The 26,757-nt window shown below is 43.6% G+C and overlaps 1 protein-coding gene across 1 annotated transcript in view; it reads left to right on the top strand.

The window, feature by feature from the left end:
* The window catches only part of atp10a (ATPase phospholipid transporting 10A), a 39,054-nt gene that overhangs the window by 2,277 nt on the left and 10,020 nt on the right, over positions 1-26,757 (top strand). Inside the window, 14 exon segments of the mRNA XM_042057758.1 lie at positions 7,050-7,254; positions 7,930-8,015; positions 10,125-10,231; positions 10,326-10,457; positions 10,601-10,731; positions 10,930-11,182; positions 11,328-11,545; positions 12,511-12,705; positions 13,731-14,328; positions 19,023-19,126; positions 19,917-20,043; positions 20,397-20,581; positions 21,375-21,771; positions 25,376-25,454. Coding sequence (XP_041913692.1) covers positions 7,050-7,254; positions 7,930-8,015; positions 10,125-10,231; positions 10,326-10,457; positions 10,601-10,731; positions 10,930-11,182; positions 11,328-11,545; positions 12,511-12,705; positions 13,731-14,328; positions 19,023-19,126; positions 19,917-20,043; positions 20,397-20,581; positions 21,375-21,771; positions 25,376-25,454 — 2,817 coding nt within the window.

Raw genomic sequence — 26,757 nt, forward strand, 5'->3', positions numbered from 1 at the left:
CATGGTGGAATAAAATGAAAAATCTAAAAGAGTTTGTTTTCAAGATCTGTCTTGGCTTGCACAGATATTTCTCTAGTATAACTCAACATGTTAGTCCCAGTGCCCTCCTCCAAAATAAACTAGAGCAATCATGAGAACCTGATATTTTTTTTTTTTTATGGAGGCCCTATTTTGATAGTTTCTTAGTGATTTAAGCCCCCAACGTTGTCTTCAAGGCAGGGCTGCCTGGAAGGCGCTAGGGTTAGGCATGGGTAAGGGTAAGGTTTAGGTGCCTGTAAGTTGACGGTGGCAGCGCTGCCTGGAAAGCGACGTTGGGGGCTTAAAACACCATTGAGCATTTTGATAGTGCATCAAACTACACTGCTGGCAAGCGCTTAGGCTTTTAAATGGGTTGGTGTTTGATCTTAAAGGCCTGTCAATGGTATTTAACATGCTTCAGCACAGTATTCAGCCTAATTCTACCTAGTGATGCTTGGCATCAGTATTGATTTACGGCTACTTGGAAACAGCCTTTATTTAGTGCTTGGTAAGGTATACATTATAAGCAACCATTTGCATGGTTTTACTAGCCATTAGTACAATACATTACCATGGGGCCTTGAGTTGACTTAAAGTTATCTTTAAATTAATCGAAGGCAAGGACTCAGCTCCACAGTATCCTTTTGTTATAGGTCAGGACACACCAGACAGATATGAGTAGGGTCCTTGCAGGAGAACTCGTAAATGCCTTAAGTGTTTTACTTTTGGTAGTTAATATAAGCTATTTCTGCCTACAAACAGGATGTTGGCCTGATAAAAACAAGTCCCCTTTTCCATTTGTGATCTGTCATGTCTTCAAAAGCTGAAACGAAAGCAGAGAGTGCCATATAGGGTGGAGGCTTAAAATGACTTAGAATTCTGCTCAAACTATTGCAAAACCACAAACGCAATCTCGTTTCCCTTGCAATGATATGCACTGTTGTGTTGAAATGTCATTCACAAGGATTGTGCCACTGATCGGATTTGTCACGTTCTTCTGTTTTCCTATGTTTGGATAAAGATTGTGTTGTTGGTATTTATATTATCAGCTAATATGCTACCTTTCAAATATTTCATAATGTCCTGTAGGGGATTTTATTTGCTTCCCTCTTCAAAGACAGAGTCGTCAAAGTGTCTGTCTCATTATTTCCATTATAGTGAATCACTCCCACATTCATTCCTTTAAGTGATGAGCACCATTAATCATCTTAATACACTCAATCTAAAGACAACTATTGACAGGACATCATTTGCAGTAAGTGGTGTAACAGCAGGGGAGTTTCAGGGTACTCATGGGGAACCAGAAAACTCAATATTACCCTTTTCTCTTTTTGTATATTGCCACCATTGTTTGCAAACTCAAGTGTGTGTTTTGCATATTGTATACATAATATCTATAATTGTGCTGCTGCTACCTAGTTAGGATACAAATGTACACTCTGTTGTCAGCTATTGAACTGTGTGCCATTTGTGCAAAATATGTATGTTTTTAAGCCACTACCTATGGATGTAGTGATTTATTTCATTCACAGAATAGTCAGAATAGAAGGAACCTCCACATCACATGTTTGTCCTTCACTGACATGTCCTGAGCGCCAGATTCATACAGCAATGTACTATTGAACAGTTTCAGTTCTTTTTTGGTTTTGGGTCTTGTTAAACTAAACCCAGTGATTTATGAACGCAGAAAGGTTTATGTACTTGCTTACATATGGAAGTTCTAGAGTAGATCAAATCAACGTTGTTGAAAAAGTTAAAATTTCTAAAGGCAAATATGTACAAAAGAGGTAACATAATTTGTAGAAATGGCATCATTAACATTTATTAATTTACAAGATGCATTTATCAAGATAAACTTGAAGGGCTAACTGCACAGGTACACTACACATACATGCAGAGACTGTATGTTTTTTTTCTTTGGCATCACACAAAAAAACATAGTTTTGGTAGCACTATGCTATGGTAGTTATGCTACAATTGTGCAATCACCGATGAGACTGATCGACATTGATTGATATAGTGCTGACTTGGGGGATTTGTGCCCTCACATTCAGTCTATAACTTTTCAAGTGCGGATTTGGCAATGATCTGTGACTCCAGACTCGTCTAGAGAATGGAGATTAAATCTCCTCCAAAAAGAGCCTATGCAACACGAAATGGATCCTGAGCCAAGATGCACAAGGCTGAGGGCTTGGCCAAAAAGAAATGTCTCCCATGCTCAGAAGTGCGTGTCCCCACCTTTCCTGTTCTTTCCCCCCAGAGAACTCCAAGCCAGCAGGTGTTAATGGGGCTCTATTGTGCTTCTGTGTCTACTGAATACGGCTCCTCTAAGAGCACCGAGAAACAATATCACAACTTTTTTAACAGAAAACTGTTTACGAATGGAAATTGTTCCTGGTGGTGTTTGATACCGGCAAGTTGTTTTGCTTGGCCGGAGTTGAGAGAAGAGAGCCAGTGCCGCAAAGGGCCAGAGTGCCGGGAATTCCTGTGCTCGCTGTGTGTGTCTTGGGCTACTCCTTGACTCCTCACGTTCAACCTGACTTCAAAATGGCAATTAGAGGCCATCCTCAGCCTACGGGCAGAGGGACAAAAACAAAATGCACTTTGAGAAACTGCTGTGGGGGATGTTAGTGGACGCTATTCCTTGCTTGTACGATTGTTTGGATACAAGTGGGTAATGACTAAAGGGTCATTCCAAGTGAAAACAGCCAAAATCGGGGTATCATGTACATGGTACCTCTCAGATTTTGCTGAAAAGTGGTGAAAATATGCCATATGTTACCAAACGAGGGAATCTGAAGTTTCAGGTCAATATCTCAAACGGTTTGCCCGTGGCGTCCATTTGAATGTCGGGTGCCTTGGCCGTAATTGACACATTGGAATTTCACATTTCATCTTTTGCCATTTTTGGAAGCCCATAACGTCTGTTCTAATAGTGGTAGAAGGCAGGAAACTGGTGTGGTAGTTCTTTGTAGCCTGTACTACACAATTCTGGAGGCAGAATCAACATTCCTTACTGTTTGGGTGAGCGGTGGGTCACCAAAGTCCTAAAAAATGTTGACGGCATGTGTGATTTTTCACTTTTTGGGTGGCCTTAGCACCACAAGGAATGATCATATTTATTCTAAACAGGATTATTTGTTATGTGGGAACCTTGCTCTTGCCAAAATGAATTTGAAGGGTATGGTACCACTGGCGGAGGTTTTAAGGGGGTCCAAAAACCCTCTCCGGCAGAGGTGACTCTTTTGGAACCCCATATTTGGACCCCCAAATGACCATGTGGGCACTTGATAATCCTAATGGGATTTATACCAGATAAAGATACATATTTGTTCTTTCTTTTAATGAAATAACATTTTTGACTATGAAGCTCCATAATATGAATTTTATTCTTCATAATGCACCATTTTGGACATTGTTTCCAGAAGTCTAGAATGTAGATCAGGGAGAATTTAGTGATGATAAAGCATGAAAATAGTGGAAATAACTTTAGTATTATGCTCAGTGATGGCAAACAATTAAATACTGAGACTGTCACGGATTAACCCCTTATCCCCCATGTAAGAGACCCGCCATCAAACTTTTAAAGAACTAAATAACAAGAATGTTACATAGTGTAAGAGTTTTTCCTTGCCGCTGTCACTCTCCAAATAAAATTTAATTGAAAATTGAATTGAATAGTGTCTTTAACTATTATCCAAGAAATTGTGGAAGCAGTGGCATAATTTTGTCATGGTCCTTTTGGTCAAGTTTGAATTGGCGAGCACTGCGTCCATAGATGTCTGGCACACTGACACAACAAATGATATGTTGGAATGGCACCCAACAGGGGATCTGTCTTTGGTCCGATGGCCATGTAAGGATGTTGTTGACACACTTCAGAGGTAGAGCTGAATAAGAGCTGATAAAGTAGAGTGTTAGTTATAAGAGCTGATAAAGTAAAAGTAGAGCGTTTAGGCAGATGGCAACAAACTCTGATGGACCCAGTTCAGGCATGGTGCTGGTCTCAGCCAGAAAAGGACCAGGTATATTGCAGAAATATCTGCTTTTAAGCTATCTTGAACTGTAGTTCTGTTTGGGAGTTGGAACATGCCATTGAAGTTTGTTTGGGGAACTAACATGGTTATTATGCAAATTTGCCAATATTGCATTTCTGTACCGCACTTTGAATTGCTTTGGGATGAAAACATTTGCGTAATGGATGTGATGATGATGCCATTTTAACATAAATCCACAATGACATTCAAAGTAATGTAACACGATGTTTGGTATTATATAGCCTTATGTAGATTTGGAGCACTCCATGCAGCAAACCGTTTCTGCTCATGTGATGGATACTGAGCTGTTCAGAAAACCGATCAAACTTCATGGTCTCTGACACTAAGTGAAGAGGACATACTACCTCATAATCGGGTATAGCGGTGGTCTTTACGTAGCAAATCCAAAGCTAGTTTGTGCTGTTACATCTTAATCATCTTTTTTTCAACACCAATTTAGTAATCTTAAAAACACCACTTTAGCCATTTCTACTATAAAAAGGTGGATGTCAAAACTATGTTGTATACATTATAGTGGGCAGTGCATGCCTAGTGTTATCCTTGTTTGACATCAGCCTAATTGTGTCCCTAGTTGGATACCAATAACATAAGTCTTCCTTGTATCAATTACTTTTTTACCCTTTGACCTTTAGGTGCCAAAGGAACTGATTGCTACAGTAGGCTACATGTACATTCTTTCTAAATTAAGTGTTCTGAAATAAAATCTCCATCGCTGGAATTACTATTATATCTAAGATAGTACTAAGTTCAGGAGATCCAAGAAACTGAAGATGAATACTTTTAAAAAAACGCCACAGTGTTTGGGAATTGTGGTGCCATTTCCCCCCACAAAAGCAGACTGGAAAGGCTCTGTCTTTTAACCCAAATTCGAATCCTGAATTTAGCCTTGAAAAAGATGTTGACCTGACACAGCATGACATGCAGTGAACCAGCGCGGGGTCACATTTAGAGTAAAGACATCCTCTGGCCTAATGCTCTGGGCGCCGTGTTTACCTTTGTGTGAGGCCAGTTCTGGACATGTTGAAATGAGGGGTTAGCTCCGTGCTCATGGCAAGAGGACTGCCATTAACGTTACATGGGAAAGAGCTGCAGAGAGCTAGAGAGGAAAATGAAGGCATGTGATTATTTGGAGAGTTTGGTCGACTGCTTTTAGTCTTTTTTTCTGAAATGTGTTGTCCATTTGGTTATAATTGTTTGTTTGAATTGGTTGTAGTGTGCTTTCTCTTTGTAGTATGCAACTTATGGGGATGTGAGTTTTAGGAGTGAATTGAGTACATGAGATTGAAGGCCATTTTGAGCTTTTGTTGAGCATTTGCCATCGCAGTAGTGTAAAAGCACTTAAAAACAGTGTTCACCTTGACAGAGAGATTTGTTTGCATCAAAGCTGCACTCATCTGGTATTTTTCAATTTCAAGAGCATGCATCCATCAACCGAAGTTTATTTGAGGATACCAATCACAAGGGGTTAATGCACTGTGGAGAAATGTTCCCACACACACATTAACCACCATAGTAAAACTATTGTTTGTTTAGAGGGTACTCTCTCTGTTTGTTCGTTTGTTTGTTTGTTTGTTTGTTTACTTGCTTGCTTGTTTGTTTGGCATGTTTAGTTTTTGAATGACACATGGGATAATGGGAGTTGTATGATTTATGTTTCCTTGTCTTGTGGGACATGATGTCTTTGCAACCTTGCCAATTGGGCTTGCTCTGTCTCTCCAGAGAGACCACTGCTTTCTTTTTTTGCCCTCCTTCAAACTGAGTACACTGCACAGGCCATCTCTCTGCTTCAAAGCAGTGGTAAGAATGTTCCCTGTGTGCCCTCTCGACTCTCAAGACGAGCCATGTTTGTGTTTGGTTGGAAGTCATAGTTTCCCCTGTGGAAGGCAGGCGGGCGCGGGAGTGCCCTACTCGAGGTTTGGGAAAGGGCGGGAAAGCGCACACAGGGAAGGCTTGTTCCACACCCAGTTGTACAGCCCTCAGGGCAGCGTGCGCCAAAAGTGTTTTGTATTTTTTTTCTCCTCTTTTCTTCCTCTTTGTCTTTATCTTCTTCTTCGTCTGATGACACACTCAAATTGCTTAATGCCTTTAAGCGAGGCTCCCAGTAGTGCATCGATAGCTTGGTAATGGCAGCCATAACCAAAGAGCAGGATGACAGAAAGTGCGTTTTAATGGACATGTCTGCCTGCAAGAGTAACATGGCGCTCATATGTTGACATTTGGTGGAGTGCAGTCCACTCTAGTCATTTGCACTTATGCAGTCATTGATCTTAACATGTTTAATTTTACAGACAGGTGTATATGGTTTTCATTTTTATGAACCATCTAAGTTGAGGGGAGATATTAGCTTTGCGTTTACACTCTTAGAGCCAATACCAAAGTGTGTTTCTATTTGGGAGTCTCACAGAGATGGTTGACTGTTCATATGAAGCTCACTGACTCTTAATATGTGATTTGCTGTCAATGACAAGCATAAATAAAAAGGCTTACTGGGTAATTTATGAGAGAATTAAGGAATATATTAGCTAGTTCCTGTGAAAGTATTATAATACCTTAAATTAAACCCCCATAGGCAAATTTAATAGCCTGTAGACAACTTCATTACTATCAACAGCTCATTTAGAAAGCTACATTTCACAGTTCTAGGAATGGATATTGCACATATTGTAAATTTAATTGTATCATTGTGTAATCTCTAATTTCATTGTTAAAATGTATAGGAACCTAGAAAAAGTTGATCATAGAGAAACATCAAATAATTCTTGTCCTATTCAGTCTTCTAGAGTTGTTTATCTATGTTGTGTGTTTGCTTGTTTCGTTATTTTGGGGGCCTTTTTAGAATTTACACATTTCTTAACTTGAAAATAGTCATAGATGGTAAAATGACATTAAGCTTAAACACCCCTTAATTCCCTTAAATTCTCTAACCCCCTGCTTGACCAGTTGACCAAGTTTCTCAACCTCCCTCATTCCCAGGACTGATAGATGCTACGTGGAGAAGTACTGGAAGGAAGCGCGTGTGGGAGACTTCATCCGGCTGCGCTGCAACGAGATTGTGCCGGCCGACGTGCTGCTGCTCAGCACCAGTGACCCTGACCGCCTGTGCCACATCGAGACGGCGACGCTGGACGGCGAGACCAACCTAAAGCAGCGGCAGGTCATCCGAAGCTTCATTGACCTGGTGAGATTGGGATGTCCCAGGGCCCGACCTTGTATTCCCATTGTCTTTCTCTGTTTGACACTGCATAATGATACCTTTGCTGACAACTTACTTTTAAAAATCTAAACTTACTTTAGATACAGCTGTGGTCTCAAGAGATCATAGTGCATCATTGCAAATGAGCCCTGTGTTTAATATAGACTTGTAACATCATTTCACACTGATAATGGTCACTAACTGGACTAAATGTGTACTAGACCATAAATAAGGTAATCGTGCTAACTGAGTATGCGTTTTCATTTGAAGTGGGGTTTATCTACATGAACGACCTCTGTGAATGTCACAGTTGGTCAGGCAGTGATGATTACTGAGAGTTTGTGTCTGTAATGGTATAATCAGTTGGTGTGTCTTTGTCTGGTTAGTGAGGTCAAATTCCAGACAAATCACCAAACTGTGACTTCCACTGTGGAGTCCCAGGTCCCTGTAGTCCTTCATTATGAAGCATCAAGCTGTCAACATACATTCCAGTGAACGAGTGTTGATGTCATGCATATTGAAGTTATACCAGAGTTTCACAGACTTTTCTTCAAGACTGTTTTATTTAGAGAGTTAGATCATTTTTATCATTAATGTTTTGAAGCAAGTATTGTCTCTATAAATGTATACCAGGATGCATAAATGTGTATTCTCTTGCAGGATTGCGAGTTTGATCCGTTCAAATACAACAGCATTATTGAATGTGAGAAGCCCAACAACGACCTTAACCGATTTCGGGGTTACATGTAAGTCCACCATTAAATCATTAAACTGTTACACCATTAAACAAATTCTTTACCCTTTGCTTTTTTACCCAGTGAGATCACTTAGTCAGGATAAAGGCAACATTTAACCTCCATGTGCACTCGAATGCAAGAGCTCCCCGGGAAATGTACTTTTGCAGCATGTAAATAATGCTATTTCCCCGATCATAAATCATCCTTGCTAATATGGTCCGATTGCTTCTCTCTGCAGCGCCAAAAGTGGTTAAAACCTCATTAGGGAGTAAAACCCAAGTTAGCGGATGAATGGGTATTTGTGACCCACAAACCGGAGATTAATAAAGTTCTTCGCAGTGGCACTTTGCATTTCTCTTACACTAGCATTATTCAGATGACTTTTCAACCCTATTAGAATGTCTAATTGCCCTGCCAAGCTGTTGCCGGAGCATTTAACAAAGTAACCCATCTTGTTTTAATCACTTTGAAGTGCTCTGTCTCACATCGAACGTACAGTGTGCTGAGATGATGGTTTTTGATGAATGCATGTTTATCCAGACTGGGATGACTGGGCTCATATGCTGAGTGCTCAGACAAACAAAAAGACAGAAGTTAAGCTGAAAGTGCACATAGGAGTAAACTATGATAACGATACAAGAATGTTTCCAGCTGATTGTTTAAATTTAACATACTGTGTTTTTTGGGGGTATCTGACATTTCTGTTCCTTCAGTAGTGTTCTATCTGAAAACAGATACACAGATGTTTTAAAATCTGGATCACATTATAAACATCGGCTGTCTGTTTCTATTTTGTATGTCCGGTCTTCTCTCCCTTTGTCCAAATACAGAATGACCACAAGTCCTGTGCTTGTTGAGGATGTTACAGCAACTCCTCTGAGCTGATAGAAAGAAGGTCTCCCATGTGAGATAAAGAGAGAGAGAGAGAGGGCCGAGGTCCTGCATTAATGGTGCAGGGTGGAGGGGGCACAGTGTCAGCTGACGGGATCTCCAATTATTATGACATTTATTCCCCCCACTCTGAAAGAGAGCAGATGCTAACGGCCTCCCGCCACTGTCTGGTTGCTGAGATACGGCAGCGCGTGGCCACGAGCCAGTCGGAGGTAGAGAAGATGATGAGGGAGTGTACAAAAGAGACAGAGAAGAACAGTCTGTGTGTGTGTGTATTGTGTGATGGAAAAATGTGTGTGTGTGTAAGGATACCTTTGTGTCGAAAGGAAAGAGGTTTCTTATGTCAAGGTCAGCAGCATTAAGTGTAATCTCCCTCCCATGCTGTCTGCTTCAGCCACAGAGATCACAGCTCTGCCCCTGACTATGATCCTTTTCCAATTGATATTGCAGGGTTGGAATATAAGTACAACAACCATGTATGTTACTGCAACCTCTCACTGTAAAAAACAAGTCATGTCAACTTTAGACTTACCAAACAGGCTTAACAAAAACTTCAACACTTGGATCCTTATAGAAGAATTGACCTAATCTTTTGATGGTCAATATGGTCAACATTTTATTTATTGTCATGAACGCGGTGATAAAAACCACCCAATGGCCTGAGCATCGCCAAGATCAGGCACAAGCATCAATCTCAGCAAAGAGTTGCAAGCTGTTAATGTACCAAAGATGTAATCCTAAGATTAGGAGTGGTTAAAAGGTTATTTTTCGCCTATCATGGGTGCTGAGCCATCAGTGTTCATTCAGCACATTGCAGTTGACATTCTTCCTCTCTTTATCAAGCTTAACCCAGAAAGCCCTTTGAACTTAGCCAGTGATTTGCTGTTTAAAGTACCCCCATATCCAAGAGCTTAATTTAAGAACTTCCACAGCCACATCATTGTCTTGACACTCTGAGCATATTCACAGGGATCTTATTTCTTAACTTGGATCTCATTGTTGGTAGAAAGGTGGTTTTTTGGTTTTTTTTTTGCTCAAAGGGTTCAGAATCTGCCCTTTAGGGCAGCGCTGTGCTGTGTGATCAGATGCTTTGTAAGCGATTTGAGGAGAACAATGAGTAAATGAACTTCTAAATTCTATATTCCCTGTTGACCCTTACTATCGGTAAATGTGTAGCTCAAGTAATTCATTCATAATGGGTTTTTTTGTTTGTTTTTTGTCTGACAGAGTCCATCGCAGTGGCCGGAGGGATGGTCTTTACAAAGAGAACCTGCTACTCAGGGGCTGCACCGTCCGTAACACAGAGGAGGCTGTTGGGATCGTCATCTATGCAGGTATGTTGACCTCTGATCTTGCTTTTGTACTTAACCTTTAACCTCTGTGAGCTGATATGACAGACGCGTTTCTTTTGGCGGTATGGGTGTTCAGGTCATGAGACGAAAGCCATGCTGAATAACAATGGGCCGCGCTACAAGCGCAGCAAGCTGGAGCGTCAGATGAACGTGGATGTGTTCTGGTGTGTCATCATCCTGCTCATCATGTGCCTCTTCACTGCCATAGGTATGTTGTGGTCTCGTGAGCAGATTATAAATGGGCCAAACGGCAATGAAAATTGGCCTATATTTGGATCCACTCGGGCACAAACTCTTCCGATACTTCGTCCTAGTTTACTTGATAATGACCTTGCCTGACTGTTGTTTCAGGTCATGGGCTTTGGCTGTTTCAATATGGAGATAAGCGCCCCGTTTTTGATGTGCCCAGCCCTGATGGAATGGACTTATCACCTGTGCTGTCAGCCATTTATCTGTTCCTCACAATGATTATCGTGTTCCAGGTAAGGCACAAAGCTCCATGTAGTCCCATAAATATCCTTAACAGGACAGAATTATAGCAGACCCAGGACATATGGATCAGGGAAACCATGCCTTAGCCTTCAATGTCCTCTACCCAGCCTTCACAGTTTATTACTGTGAATCAACTAACACCTCACCTTGCTTTATGCCACCTCTCATCTGAACCCTCTCCGTTTCAGGTGCTGATCCCAATCTCCCTTTTCGTGTCTATCGAGATTGTCAAAATTTGCCAGGTGTACTTCATACACCAGGACATGGATCTGTATGACGAGGAGACCGATTCTCACCTGCAGTGCAGGGCTTTGAACATCACAGAGGACCTGGGCCAGATGCAGTACATCTTTTCTGACAAAACCGGCACGCTGACCGAGAACAAGATGGTGTTTCGACGTTGCACTGTGGCTGGAGTGGAGTACTCCCATGATGCTAATGGTAAAAGCCACCAGCCTCCCCCTTATCAAACTCTAATGAATCATTTAGGACTAAACTAAATATTTCAGGGGTGTCCTTTAGATCAATTGGCGTGAGTTGATATTAAAATCTTTGACATGCATGTGTGTTTCTCCCTGTCCTGCAGCAAAAAGGCTGGCCATGTATCAGGAGGTGGATTCGGAGGAAGAGGATTGCACTTCCCATGGCGGTACTTTGCCAAGACGTGACAGTGTGACAAGCCACCAGAGTGGCAAAGTGGTACTTCGCTCTCAGAGTACCAAATCTCACCGCCGCACAGGAAGTCGCGCCGAGGCCAAGAGAGCCAGCATCCTCTCCAAGCACACCGCCTTCAGCAGCCCCATGGTCAGCCCCAAACACTCTCACTCTTAAGCACCATGTTTCTAGGAGGTCCATCTCAGCACATTACAGCCCCATATAGTCACACTGTGAACATGAGAAAGATGAATGGACTTTAATTGATAGTAATATCAACTTTTGGTTAACGACACATGAAAGACTTGTTTAATTTTATAGTGCTTTAGAGTGTGTTGAATATGAAGAACTTCAAATAAAAATACTTCCCACTCTTGCAACTTTACCAAGATCACACTCTATATTGTGCAGAATTGTAATATGTACTTTCATAAACCTCTGACATAAGGCTGCAACTAACGATTATTTTCATGCTCAATTAATCTGTCAATTATTTTCTCAATGAATCGATTAGTTGCTTTATTGATAAAATGTTAGGGGAAAATCGATCAGTTGAAGACCTCAAATGCCTTGTTTTGTCCAAACCCCAAGCATATTTAGTTTACTGTCATAGAAGAGTAAGTAAAGCAGAAAATATTAAAGTTTATCAAGCTACAATCAGAGAATGTTGAGGTATTTTCCTTAAAAAAAAAACGACCAAGCCAATTAAAGGTGCTCTAAGGGATGCTGGGTAACGTCACTTCTGTTGATGTTCAAACAAAACAGAGAGCTAGATCGCTACTCTCTCCCCCTCCCTCCCGTGCAATTGAAACTCTCCTAAACATGCATCTCGTCGGTGATTGGCACAATCGGTTTATGTTTTTATGGTCTAGGCTGGCTGTATTCAGGGCACAGGCAGCTAGCGGATGGTGAGGTGATGTTTGTTGCTGTATGTGACAAAAATGTTTTAGCTTAGAAACCGCGTAACATTGCTTAGAGCACCTTTATCCGATTACTAACATAGTTGGTGATCAATTTAATAATAATTGTTTAATAAATTAATACAGCCCTACTCTGACCGTTAAAAAGTAGCTAATCTGTTGTAATTATTCCTGTTTGTTTGACTTTGATCACAGGAGAAAGACATCACCCCAGACCCGCAGCTCTTGGATAAAGTGAATGACGGCGCCAGCCAAATGGAGGTCATGCGTTTCCACAGCCAGTCTCTCAGCCAGATCCCTTCCGACCTCTCAGACATCATTGACTTCTTTATCGCTCTCACCATCTGCAACACTGTGGTCGTGTCCTCTCCCAACCAGCCCAGACAAAAGGTACACCTATGGCAACTTCCTAAGCGGTTATGACAAACAGACATGGAACAGGCTTGAAGATAACAATCAAAACAGAATAGAGTCTGTGTATGTGGACTATTTTCTATTCAGATGCCGCTTGGTTTACCTTGTGTTGTTTAGCCATGGAAGTAGAGTTTTTAGCATTGTTGTTGTGCTGTTATGATGAGCAGTGGTGTGTTAACAACAGAGAGAGATTTTTTGTATCGGTGTTGGATCTCAGACTCCATGTTTGTCCTTTTATTTTGGCCATCTCCTTGCTCTGCATTGTGTTTGCAGTGATAGAGAAATATTTTGGGTGTGGTCATTCCATCCAGGGTTAGTGATATCCTGTTCAGCTGTGCTGGCCAATGCCCCAGAATGACCCTGTGGCACAGACACTCTCTCTCACAAAACGCTGCGAACTCTCTGACATCCTGGCTAGTGGGACTGGCAAAAATGTTAACCGCAGCTTCTGTATAGAGTATACATCAGCCATGTGCTAGACCCTTTCTTCCATGAACAAATGACGCACGTCCACTGTTGATCTCTTTAATTAACAAGAGAGCTTGGAGGCAAACGGCAATCTCCAATAGAAATAAAAAGCTTAGCTGCCTGCTGTGCCCTCTTCTGTCTATTGTTCATGCTTTATTGGTTCCTTCATCTCACTGAAAGGCTTCTGTGCGCTTGTCGTTGGATCCAAGAATTGGATTGATTTTGATTTATGCCGACTGTCCAAGCCCTCAGTGGGCTTACTGTCTCAGAGAGAATGACAGGGGGGTGATGCCTTATCATTTTTTATCACAGAGCTGTTGCCATAACATGCCATTTCATCTTGTCATCTTGGTGGGGAAAAGTTTACATGGCTAATGGCATTTGTTAATACTGTCATAAGTTACTTCTAGTTTCATCATGAAGAAAAAATAATAATTCTCTGTACTATTGTGCATTCATTAAATTATGCTCAGTATGCCTCTATTAATCACTTAGCTCCATTTAATCCATCCTGGTATTGTTTGCCTGTGTAGGTGCGGAGGTTCGAGCTGAAGTCCCCTGTGAAGACCATTGAGGACTTTATCAAGCGATTTACGCCCAGCCGCCTGACGTCTGGCTCCAACAGCAGCAGCTTGTCCAGCCTGGTCACCAACCGCTCGTCCTCCCACCGCGGCTGCTCCAGCGTCCTGTCCTCGCCTTCTGCCGACAGCACGCTCAACAAGCTGGACGAGGAGCGCCGAACTGCCGCCAACACCAATGCCAACGCCACCGGCACCCTGGACCACGCCTTTAGCCCAGTCCCGGCATCCGTGGATGGAGCTAGATCGCCCTGGGCAGCGGCAATGGCAGAGGGTGAGCTGCGCTACGAGGCCGAGTCGCCGGACGAGGCGGCGCTGGTGTATGCGGCTCGGGCCTACAAGTGCTCACTGGTAGGCCGGCTGCCGGACCAGGTGACGGTGGAGCTGCCTCACTTGGGGAAGCTAACGTTTGAGCTTCTACATACGCTGGGCTTTGACTCAACCCGCAAGCGCATGTCGGTGGTGGTCAAGCATCCGCTTACCGACCAGATCACCGTCTACACAAAAGGAGCTGATTCAGTCATCATGGACCTCATCAAACCACCTCCTACAGGTAAGCATCCGCTGCACTTTATGTTGCTTTGAAAAAAGAAAAAAGTTTTTTTTTTTTTTTTTTTTTTTTTCCAACTTAAGTCAAAAACAAAATCCTATGGTCTGTTGAAATCGGAGAAATATAGAACTAGAATCACTGCCATGCTGCCGATAAAAGTATTAATTCAGATTTATAAAGCTAGCCTTTGTTCATTTTGTACTTTGTCAGGTAGTACAGGTACAGAGTAAGAACTAGGTTTTCACTTTGGCTAGCTGAAACAAATATGCAACCTGTTAAAGAAATTACTCAAGAGTTTTATTAGCTGTTTATACAGACATCGCAATAATGTAGGGTAAGCCAACATTTGTTTGCTTCCAAGGTGACACTTTGTTGCACAAAGTGTGTCGTCACAGTTCCTCAAGCTTTGCATTCTGATTTGTGCCATTATAGTGAATCATTGCTGAGGACTTTACACAAGTGTTAATGGGTTCTTGTTGTTGTTCATGTAATGTGAAGCAACCCTGGGCAGTGTTAATCTGTGCTACCAGTGGGCAGGCGATCTGGACTTGTACTTGTGGTGGTATCTGATTCTTGACAGCCCAGCAGGCTGCGCTGAAGGGAAGGATTGATGGTCGCTGGCCTCCAACCAAAGTGGCCACAAATCATTAGATACCATCTCCACAGTCCAGTGCCAGGACAGTGCTCACTCGTTTTAACGAATGGAAAAGATACTCGCAGCCAGTCAGTCACCTATGATTAATTACTTCCAATTGCGTCTTGTTTTTTTTTGTGGCCTAAACACAGGATGCCATACTGCATGTTGTAATTGGACCTCATAGTTGATGTGGAAATCCATGTTCACGTCTCGTTCCTCATTGGCTCCTGCCTGAGAGTGAATAACTTTCTTACTGGAGATGGGATGTAATGTGATTGGAGATGCTTTTACAAGAATATTCTGTAGCAAAGTGCATGTCATTTTCCATCTGATTCTCATCAGTGAGTGTTGCCTCATTCTTCGAAAATAACAGACGAGTCACAGACTTAAAAATGCTCTCATCATCAACACATTGATGTAATGTCTAACTTCTGATTCGTAACATAAGTTCCACACAAATTCCTAGAATTGACAAGTTTATACATAGTTATTCCAAAAAAAGAATTCTCATACCGAATATTGATAGAAATATTATGTAGCCTATAATGCTGTTTAACCCAGTAGAACATTGTCTGCGTGTTGACAGTTGACAGGATACATTGTAGCCTAAGAAAGGGAAATGAGTGTCTGGTCTTACACGCTCCTAGGACACCATGATAATCTCACGGCTGGCTCTGGCTCGAGAAGCATGTGGCTTTTTCCTGCCATGCTGAGAGGCTCCTGTAAACCAGACGCATTCTTCCGTCCATGGCCACCCTCCCATATTACAGGCCTATTTCTGGAAATGATCATGAATCACAGTGTTATTTCCTACTTTCGTCCTTTCCCAAAACAAAAGGGAGAAAGCCAGGTGTTTGTTGCGGTGTTGTTGTTGACTTCTTTCAAATAGATACTCGCTCGGCTCTGCTGTGGTTGAGAGATGTAGTAGAAGGGGCCATTTTTTATTAAAGATGCGGTTTTGCTGTTTTTATTTGTAAACATAAAAGTGCTTATAGGCTACATCCCCAGTTGTGGAGTGATTTATGATGGATCAGTGAACAGACAGTGCTACCCATTTGCCTGAGATATTTTTGGCATCTCTCTCCGTTTTACACATTGAATGCACAGGGATGGGGAACATGTTTCCCCTATTCTTTTAAAATGACTTGCCAGAATTGCACCTCTATGGGCAAATGTTTTGAATTAGAAATACATGTATATTTAGTGGCAAATTCCATTGGCCTGTCTTTTAAAGTGTCCCTCTGCTCAGTTGCACCTCAAACTTCATCATTTTGCCCTCTTGTTCTACATCATATTATAGGAAGACATCAAACAATCAAATTGACCTTGTGGTGTTAAATGTAGTGGACAATGTCAAATTGTGTGATACCAAGAGATGACAGCGAAGGACCTTTCAAAACCTCTCTGATTTTCAGAATGACTTGGTTGCAGGGAATAAAAAATGTAATGTATGATTTTAATGTCTCCAGGAGAAATTTGAATGTGCATATTGTCCTGTGAGGCTATTGCAGACATTTTGCCTTGATCGATTCAAGTCTTGTTTTTTTTTTTTTTTTCTGGGCAGGTGATACACTGTGTTCTCCCACCCCTGTTTAATGACTGTAGATTATTCCTGGTTCCCCTGTGCTTTGAAGGGCTCGGTGGTTATAAATTGTTCTAATGGTGAAGGTGGTCTCTCTCGTTAGTATTCTAGGCATGCAAAAAGCTACACAGGCACTTTTCTGTAACCATGTGTACATAGAGACACTAGCCCACTGTCTCAAGAGTGCTAACCTGGGCACTGTCCTCTTTTGTGGTTGAAGCACCATGATGACAACTAAAATAGCTCACAGATGGAAGCCCATTAGAGACAAAAATGTGTGTGTTTTAAAGATAATGGCATGGCATGTACTGTATGTTTAATGTCAGTAACTTGCTTGAGTTCAGTAACCCTGGTCTTATTTCTCCATCTTGACCATAGTGTCTACTCCCCTGATGATAATGTGCATTGTGGTTTTCTAAGAAAGTGGCATGTCAAAGCTTTTTAGCAGACAGTCAGGTGAATCATTGTGTGAAAGCTTTGCCTCAGCAGGCAAAATTAAATTGGAAGGTTTGCTTCACCAAATTGCATCATGGATAGGTCTAAAATAAGAGCCTCTTAAGAGCTGGTTGAGGGAAGGGGGGGTTAAATGACACATCACTCGTCCACATGCCATGTGCTATTGCTGTTTGACACAAGTGAAAACAAAAAAAGCTCAGACATATTTAGAAAACGGCATCCAATTCTGGATTAATATTATTGGTTGTCATTATAAGAATCACTGTGTTTTTTTAAATAAGATTTACAACTAGAAGGTGTTTGAGTTAACATTTGTTTGTTACATTTTTCTTAGCTAAACACAGAAAATGAACAAGGTCTTTACTTGACACAGCTGTGAAGAGACACTTTGTCCCTAACTTTCTCTGTGTGGAGTGTGTGTGTGTGTGACACACGACAGTCTCTGGCACTGCCTCATACACACTCCCCATACACCAGGCGCCACCATCACACACACTGGCCAGCGTTTGCCTTGCCTCGCTCCATGCCGCAGGGGGTGTGGCTGGCCAATTAGCACGCTAGCTTCCCTGACTAGCACACAGTGGCTCCATTCACGCTCAGCTCTACGTATGCATCCAAAGGAAGGAGAGCCGGTGTGGAAGGGTCTGGTCATGCCAGAGCTATGAACCCCTCTGCTCCGTCCTTTGATGGACATAACCAGCAGACATTGTCATTATGTAACCTGGGGCAGCACCAGGCCTCCAGGAGTAGGTAAAACAAACATGACTTTGAGGCTTGAGAGCTGTTTCAGTCTCTTGTTCAACCAGGCATACAGAGGTGGAGACTTGTATACTTAAACTTAAAGCTGCATGTCATTACTGTAAGCTATACCACTTTAGACGATGGAAATGTCAATAATACGCTTAAATGAATTGGTGAATAATGGATTATTTTGACCGACACATCTGTGTTGAAATGTTTGTCAATAGATAGAAGATAAAATATCTTACTGATTATATATCACCAACACAAGTTGGTGAGAACCTTACTGTAAATCAGAAAGAGATGAGATTATTTCTAGAAATAGTAATTTTATGTGCTTACTAGCAAAAGTATGGGCTTAGTATCGTTATTTATGACTGATCATTTTATTTCACTGCAGTGTTAGTAGGATTTAAAATCATGTCAAGGTTACTTGTGTTCAAATCTATTAGAAATTATCCTTCTAATTTTGATTGTGTGAATTCATTCCTGGAAGGATGGCAGTATATTTCCATTTTTTTCCTCCAGTACTGTCAAGCAGATGAAAGATTTATTATAACCAATCACTTACTTGGACTCTAGGGACGTTATTAAACCTTGAATACAACAATGCCATAACCAGGTCGGCATAAAAAAACAGTGCGTCCCTCCCATTGCCCTCTCGACTCTCGTAACAAAGAGTGCTGTGGTGGGGGGAGGCCTAGTCAAGAAAATCAGTGCAATTTCTTGGGTCACTTGAATTGAATATTTGAATGTGAAGCCGGGAAATGTCCTTGAGTTGAGTTTTTTTTTTTTTTTTTTAAAGTAATAAAAAATGAAGAAAAAAATCCTATTGGGCAGTTGTTGATGGAAGGAGCGAGACGAATGAATCATGGAGTGAAAATGAGGCTTGGCTCTGTGCGAGTGTGACTTGGCCAACGCCGAGCCACGTTGGGAACGAATCATCTCAAACTGTTTGTTCCCTCTGACGTGCCAGCGAAAAAGGAAAGGCTGAAAAGACAGAAGGCATCGAAATGTCTTCCTGCAAGAGCCAGCTCTCGGCTCACCCGTCAATTAATGCAGGCCTTTGAGAGTGCATTAGAAGGATCTGATAGAGGCAGCTGGATTTAGCCTGAAGACTCAGAGAGGGGCTTAGAACTGTGAACTACACCCACAGTGAATTCAGGGAGCGTTTCCGTTTTTGCACTCACATGTTGTTGTGTTTTACGATTTCATGCAGTTTCATCAAATGTTAAAATCTGAATGAAATGTTCGTCTCTCTTTTTGAAACTAAATAATCAGACAACCCCAAAGGAAAGCGGCAGAGGAAAATCTTGCACAAGACCCAGAACTATCTAAACCTCTACGCCGCTGATGGGCTACGAACCCTCTGCATCGCCAAAAAGGTACCCACACAAAACCCATCGCCTCCCCAGCCTACATCTCTACACACACACAAACACTCTTTCTCTCTCTCTCCTCTCTCTCTCTCTCTCTCTCTCTCTCTCTCTCTCTCTCTCTCTCTCTCTCTCTCTCTCTCTCTCTCTCTCTCTCTCTCTCTCTCCTGTGATAGATATGACTAAGCTGTAGCACGTATGAAAAAAAAACCCACCTCCTGTTCTAGCAGGGCTGGAATGGATGGATAGATGTGTGTGGCGTTCCTCCTGCTCCAAGCAGCACGCAGTGCAGATGAGCCCACGGAGCCCTAAGTGCCATTTCCAGTGACTCAGCTCCAAGCTGCCATGCTTTCCCTGGCTGCTAATTTATGCTCTCACTCTCCTCCAAATTAATTATGTCCGTGTTGTTTTTTTTCTTGCATATGCAGTCGGCCTCCATATGATGTGACAAAGACACTTTTTCTTGAGGTTTCGCATGTTCCCATGCACCAGTTGTTGCTGTTTTTCTCCATTCGATGGCAAATGGCTTCGAGAATGTTTTTCTTTTTTTTTTTTTTTTACTTTGAAGCATCAAGTATCTTTTTGAGTTTTCAAATAAAATCATTATGCAGTATTACAGAATGTTAATTGATAATTCATCATGGCCACATGCAATCTCTAGAAGGTGTGCCAGTTAAAGAATGTGGAAGTATACTTGTATGACCAGGTCTGAGAATCTGATCAACCAATCCCTACCAACAACACTCTAATCTACCTAGAGACCTTGAAATAACTGTGTGTGTGTGTGTGTGTGGGGCAGGTCATGAGTAAGGAGGAGTATGCCCGATGGCTGCGGTGCCACCTAGAGGCTGAGACGGCCATCCAGGGCAGGGAGCAGCTGCTGTTCCAGTCGGCCCTCAGACTGGAGACCAACCTGCACCTCTTAGGTGAGACTGAAATGCTCCTCAACACGCTTTTCAGGGATGGGTACAGCACAAGGCCACATTCCACACCTACCATTTCAGGCTTCATGAAACAATGTCCAAGTACATCTCATTCAGTACATTTAAAAAAAAAATGATTTCCATTTTCCTGAGAATTCATGCTAGCGAATTGGCCCAACCCACCCCACCACCTTATCACTGCTAATGTAAGAGCAAAAAATTATTTGTTGAGCATTAACTGATGCAGTGACAATTCCCTTTATTGGACACATTTTTGGGACACTGTGGGCAATATAATGCATGTAGTTTGGATCTTTTTAATTAATGCAGTTGAATGACATTTCACCCCCCCGCAGGAGCAACGGGCATTGAGGACCGGCTGCAGGATGGCGTCCCGGAGACCATCGACGCCCTGAGGAAGGCTGGCCTGCAGATCTGGGTACTGACTGGAGACAAGCAGGAGACGGCCATCAACATCGCTTACGCCTGCAAGCTGCTGGACCCCGAGGAGGAGATAATCACCCTCAACGCAGACTCCCAGGTGAGAAGAATTTCTTCTCTAACACGCCACCATCCCAGAGCTGCGTGCTTATCCAGAGCACTACAACAGCTTTTTGATGGTGCTGTGGTTGTATGTACCACAGGGTTTTGTGCCCGTTGAGATTTCCCAGGCACGCGCGGCAGCCCTTTGATGGTGTAGTGGAGGTATCGTAGAGCTGTATGCTTTAGATATTTCACCACAGTGTGAGTGTTTCTGAGTGTTCTTTGTGTGAAGCTCTGAGAAGTTCTCCTGCCCTTCTTTCTTTTGCCACACTTGAGGGGGGCGGGGGTCTTTCAGTAGATGCCCCAGCAACAAACATCAGAATGTGAGTTGGGACATTTTTGCTGGTATTGTTACTTCAAGGTGGAATTACTGTTTTCGTTTTGTTTGTTTGTTTGTTTTAACTGAAAATGCTGCATGTCAGTCTCTGGGTTATCATCCCATACATGGAGGCTTCTAAATCCCCAATTTTCATTTAAGAATCTGCACTCTCCTGCACGTCTCCCGACTTCCTCCCCAGCGTATGGGTTGTATGAACCATCTCCCATCATATCTCCCCTTAGTTCTCACACTATGTACAAAGTATGTGTTCTCATATGGGATGCTATCAGATTGGAGCTGACTACTGCATCATTTCACTGCAGTCACTGTGTACCAGAGCTTGTTTTGGCATGGCTGGTTTATCCGCTTGCCAGATGTTGTTTGTCAGCTCTCGCTGTGTGGCAGATTTCTGTGATCTCTGGCCTCTCCCCCCCTCCCTGACCTCTGCCCCCCCCACCCCTGTCCCTCACAGGAGGCCTGTGCCGTGCTGCTGGAGGAAAGCCTGCACTACATCCAGTCCAAGTTCCTGTGCGGCTCCTCGCCCCCCGCCCACCCGAGTGCCACCAAGCAGCAGCAGCAGCAGCAGTTCAGCGCCTTCCACCTGTCCCCGTTCTCCTGCTCCCCTGCCAAGTCGTCGTCCTCGACCTCGTCCTCGGCGTCTTCGTCGGGGCCGTTCCTGGTACACCGGCTGGGCCTGGTGATCGACGGGCGGACGCTGGCCTACGCGCTGGACCGCAGCCTGGAGGACAAGTTCCTGGCGGTGGCGCGCAGCTGCCGCTCGGTCCTGTGCTGCCGCTCCACGCCGCTGCAGAAGAGCATGGTGGTCAAGCTGGTGCGCAACAAGCTCAAGGTCATGACCATGGCCATCGGTAAGGCCCAACCCCCCCTTTCACTACCTCACTCACCCTGCCTCACCCCACCACACCTCATCTCTCTCTTTTAAACATCTCCTGCTTAGATGCTTCAGTGGGCAAAGCATCCGAAAACAATAAAAAAATATTATGTGCATGATAAAACAGATGTTTCATCTGAGAGCCGTTGCAGGTTTACAGCTCATAGTCTTTCTTCTTTGTTACAGTGACATCTATTGCATATTTAATTGTAGCAGGAAGCCCTAGCAGAACTATATAGGCATATTTTGTGGGATGACATGTCACGTTTATAGGCTTGTCACATTGCCTTACGCATGGGCTTTATGTTAGTCAATTGGTCTGTTTTTTTTTTTGTCCTGTCTCACATTATTTTTACTCATGATACTTGACTTTTCCATTTTTACTTCCATTTGAGAGAGTTTTACTTTCCCTCTGCTCCCCTCTTTCCACAAAGACAGTGGTAATGGAAAACTAGCCCTAAATAGATCATGTGTCTGTGAGATAACTGGATATCTTTGGGCAGATTTAAGGAACTAGAAACAAAATACAAGATGCGCGCACACACACACACAGTTTCAACTTCTTATCATACCACACACACACAAGATGTCAGTTTGAAATAATCCACTATGTACTCACTCACTCACTCACTCTCACACACACACACACACACACAGACACACACACTCTTCATCTGAGTGGATGTTGAAGATTGATTGCAGAATCTGTGTCTCTGTAAATATTTTAGTGGTGTTGCAGGCGCGTGCTTGTGACGGTACGTCTCTCTGCTCCTGCTCGTCACCTCGTAACAAGCTCACACTGCACTCCAGTTAATTACCCAGATGGCTTCCTTCACAGAACAGCTTCAACGTCTCTGACACACACACTCAGACGCGCACACACAACACACAGACACACACACAGTCTTACTTTCGCACTCATTCTTTAACACACACACACACTCTCTCTCTCTTATGCTCATTCACTCCCGTCCATACTGACACACAAATGTGCACTTGGAAGGGTTATTCTGGGACACCAGTGAACTTTTGGAAGTTGAGGAATGAGCGAGATGTAAAACAAGGTCTTTCAATATCCTGCTGCCACAGCGAAGGGCTACATTTGCTTTTGTTTTGTTCTTTATTATTATGTATTTATTTATTTATTTACTCCTTGACAAAAGCACCTGCATAGTCCCAGAGCTGCTGCTGCTGCTTTTAAAAGCCTCCGGTCACAAACTCAGACGTAATCAAAAAATCGGAATCCGTCTGCGCGTTCAACAACAGTGATTCATGGAACAGGGGCATATTTGAGCCATATTTATAATTTATGGTCTGTGGAGGCAGCGGCACACATAGAGAGAGGGAATATGCAGGGCATATACTCAGGCCTGATTAATTACAAGTCCTGAGCAGCTCTGGGTTTTGGCACGAGTCATCATGTGAGTGCCTCCGGATGCTCGAGTCAGAAATATCAAACTTCCACATCCTCCTCTAATTACTCTTGATGATGAGCTGATGTCGCTTCCCTAAGTGTGTGTGTGTGTTCTACACTTCGTCACGCCACTTCCTCCTCAGACCTGGAGTCAACAGCACTCACACACATTTTTCATCAACCCACTCTCCTGAAACACACCCTTACATACAGTGGCATAACGAGCCGGCGTAACACTGGGCCCTTATGCAGGATTATCAAGACGGCACCCTACTACAGCACGTCATGATTCAATGTCCACAAGTACCATAAAAAGGACAGGATGGGATACTGCCTATATTACAGCACGCATATACAGAGATTAGATGATTGACAAAATCGGGAGTAGCCATGCGCACCACAGCAAATTGGCGCACCATAACGCATGAAAAAACACTGAAGACGGCACACCACAACACACTGTAACTGAACTGAACACTGCTATGACTGCACACACATAGGCCTAGGCCCAAATACATAAAAAGATGCTGACTTAAGTCATAGGCTAGCTGTATTTTCCGACATTTTCTGACCAATCGAATGGCAAGTCCAGAGACGACTGTCCTATTGAGCTCCTCAGGTAGCTTCATCAGTTTCAATTTAGAAAAAGAATGCTCTGCAGAGCCCACGGTCTCTGGGATGGTAAGAAAAAGCATGAAAACAGTGCAAGCCTCCCCGAAAACTCAGTGATGCAGCTGTTCTCTGTTATCAGCATCATCGTCAGGTCTTGCACTGTTTTAATTTGTGAAATACACTCTTTTAAGCAAGCACGGAATGACAACAGTTGCATTGGAAAAATCAGTAATCATCATCTCTGTAAATCTCCACCAGCCGGTTTGCTTGCAAAAACAGTTAAGTGTCTCAGGCTGTAGAACTTTGAAATTGTCCTAGAACAACGTGTTTACTGTTTTGCACGCAATACACATGTTCACTTACCATATCCCACAATCCCACACACACACACCTATACACATGCACTGACTCCCACACCCTCCCTTTGGTGCCCATTGGAACTGCACCTGTTTGTGAGCATATCCGGACTCCCGGCTTTTCAGAATCTGCCTAAAACGCTCACCTCTGCTGTCCTGCTGAAATAGGAGTGTAATAGATAACTCTCTCTCTCTCTCTCTCTCTCTCTCTCTCTCTCTCTCACTCTCTCACTCTCTCACTCTCTCACTCTCTCACTCTCTCACTCTCTCACTCTCTCACTCTCTCTCCACCTCTCTCTCCATCTCTCTCTCTCTCTCTCTCTCTCTCTCTCTCTCTCTCTCTCTCTCTCTCTCTCTCTCTCTCTCATTGTATTGGTGTAGTTAGGGGTGCTACATGGTTGCTTTTTAAGGTGTTTTTGATCCATATAGTCCTTTCATAAAGGGGTTTAAAGAGTAAAAAAAAACGATATCTATCTCGCTCTGTCTCCCCCACCCCCTGCTGCCTGATATCTGGCAGTGAAGTGGAGCCCATTTCTGTTTCCCAAGCTATCAAGTTCAGGAATGCATCCATGCTATCTTCACCTCTCCTACTCCCGAGACATATATGCGCGCGCGCGCGCGCACACACACACACACACACACACACACACACACACACACACACACACACACACACACACACACACACACACACATTCTTTCCTGCACACAGACACATAATATTAACACTCCCATGACTTTCTCAGGTCTACTGCACACAGTATTCATGTGGGGACTCTTTCTCACTGACTCTTCTCTATTATTGTGTTACATGCTCCAAATGTAAAGCACTTTGAGCGGCATTTTGTGTATGAAAGGTGCTATACAAATAAAGATGATTATTATTATTATTATTATTATTACTCCCTCCCTTATGGATGGGGCTGATTTCTATAGTGGTGACATTTATGTAGTGATGTGATCTCTCTCACACACCCACACACACACACACACAATCTTTGTGCAGGGATGTGTGCATGTTTAATTCTACACTTGGGTGTGATTTGTTTATTTTCACGCTGCTGCGACTGCTGAGCCAGGCTGAGCGTCTTTGTGGAGCGCAGTGGGCATAAATCTCTCACCTTTTTTCTCATTTCCTATACCCTCTCTCCCTCCTCTCCTCCCATCCCCTCCCCTCTCTATTGGAACGTTAATCCTAGGTGATGGAGCCAATGATGTCAGCATGATCCAGGTTGCTGACGTCGGCGTGGGCATCTCTGGACAGGAGGGAATGCAGGTAAGGAGAAAGCACACCTCCACTGCGCTTTTAACGCATGGACCGGGGAGGACTGGGCAGAGAGGAGATGGACGCTGATGAACAACTCAAGAGGGGGAGAAGGACTCTAACACACCAGACCAAGTCAGCTAGAATACAAGGAGAGAGTGCTTAGGGGGTGAGGGTGAGAAGAATGGGCTCTAAAGGGGGGGGGGGGGGGGGGGGGGCAGGGGCAGGCAGTGACCACAATGTGGAGAGAAAGCACTAAAGGGGAGACTGCTTGGGTAAAGTTGAACTGACTGGGTCGACTGCATGGGTTAAGGGTAAAGGTTAAAGGTAAAGGTCTCCAGTGTTGGTTTTATCATGAGTGAAGAGCCTCTGGGTGGCAAGGGTCTGAGGAGGCACTAGTGATTGAGTTGGCATCTGCCAGCATGCCCCCTCTGCCCTCTGAGCACCCAGTACTGTCTCACAGCAGTGGGCACGGACCGGGCACTGGCCAGATTTGGCCCACTTGGATGTCCTGCCAGACTGGCCCACCTGGCACGCTCCTCTCATATGGCCATCCCTGTAGCCCCTCAGAAAGGTGACCCCAGCATATTATTGATTGAACGCGCCAATTAACCTGCGTGGGCAGTTTCTCTGGAGCACTGGGCAACAGCTGGTGTCGGCAGTATATGCTCCACTATCCATCTCTCTTTAAAAATGCCGGGGTCCGCAGATTAATTAGCGTTCATTAAAAAATGTGCATTTAACGAGACCCCAGACCCTCTTTGGGAGTCCTGCGTGTGCTGAGATGCTTCGTTTACCCCGCTTCTACCCTCCCCTACACCACGGCTGCTGCGGACACATCGCGGCCTCTGGTCTCGGGATTAACGGTCCGCTGGTGTCGTTGGCCTATTCCCCCACACGGCAGTTTGGAAGCCGCCACAGCAGCACAGCTCGACCACTCATCATTATACTGCTGTATGTCCGACACGGCTGCTAGTACGCATGGTGATGGATGAGTGACGGGTGCTGGGTTGTTTAGGGGGCTGAAGGTGCCAGTCAAAATGTGGCTAATTAAATCACAGGCAAGCTGAAGCGCTTAAAGGTGTGTGTGTGTGTGTGTGTGTGTGTGTGTTTGTGTGGACTTGGGGAGGGGCAAAGTCTCGTAAAACCGTTTGCATGATGGAAAGGCGTTTTGAGCAGCCTGGAGTGGAATTCTTCATAATTCTTTAATGTACGCTAAGTGTTTCGGAGGCCCTGTTTTATGATGGACTCAGATGAAAGTGCTGAGGCAAGCGTTTTGGGCAAAGTTTGGACGAAGGTCCCTTTTGTCCTTTTTTC

This window comes from Alosa sapidissima, chromosome 12, assembly GCF_018492685.1.
Source record: "Alosa sapidissima isolate fAloSap1 chromosome 12, fAloSap1.pri, whole genome shotgun sequence".
Classification (NCBI taxonomy): Eukaryota; Metazoa; Chordata; class Actinopteri; order Clupeiformes; family Clupeidae; genus Alosa; species Alosa sapidissima.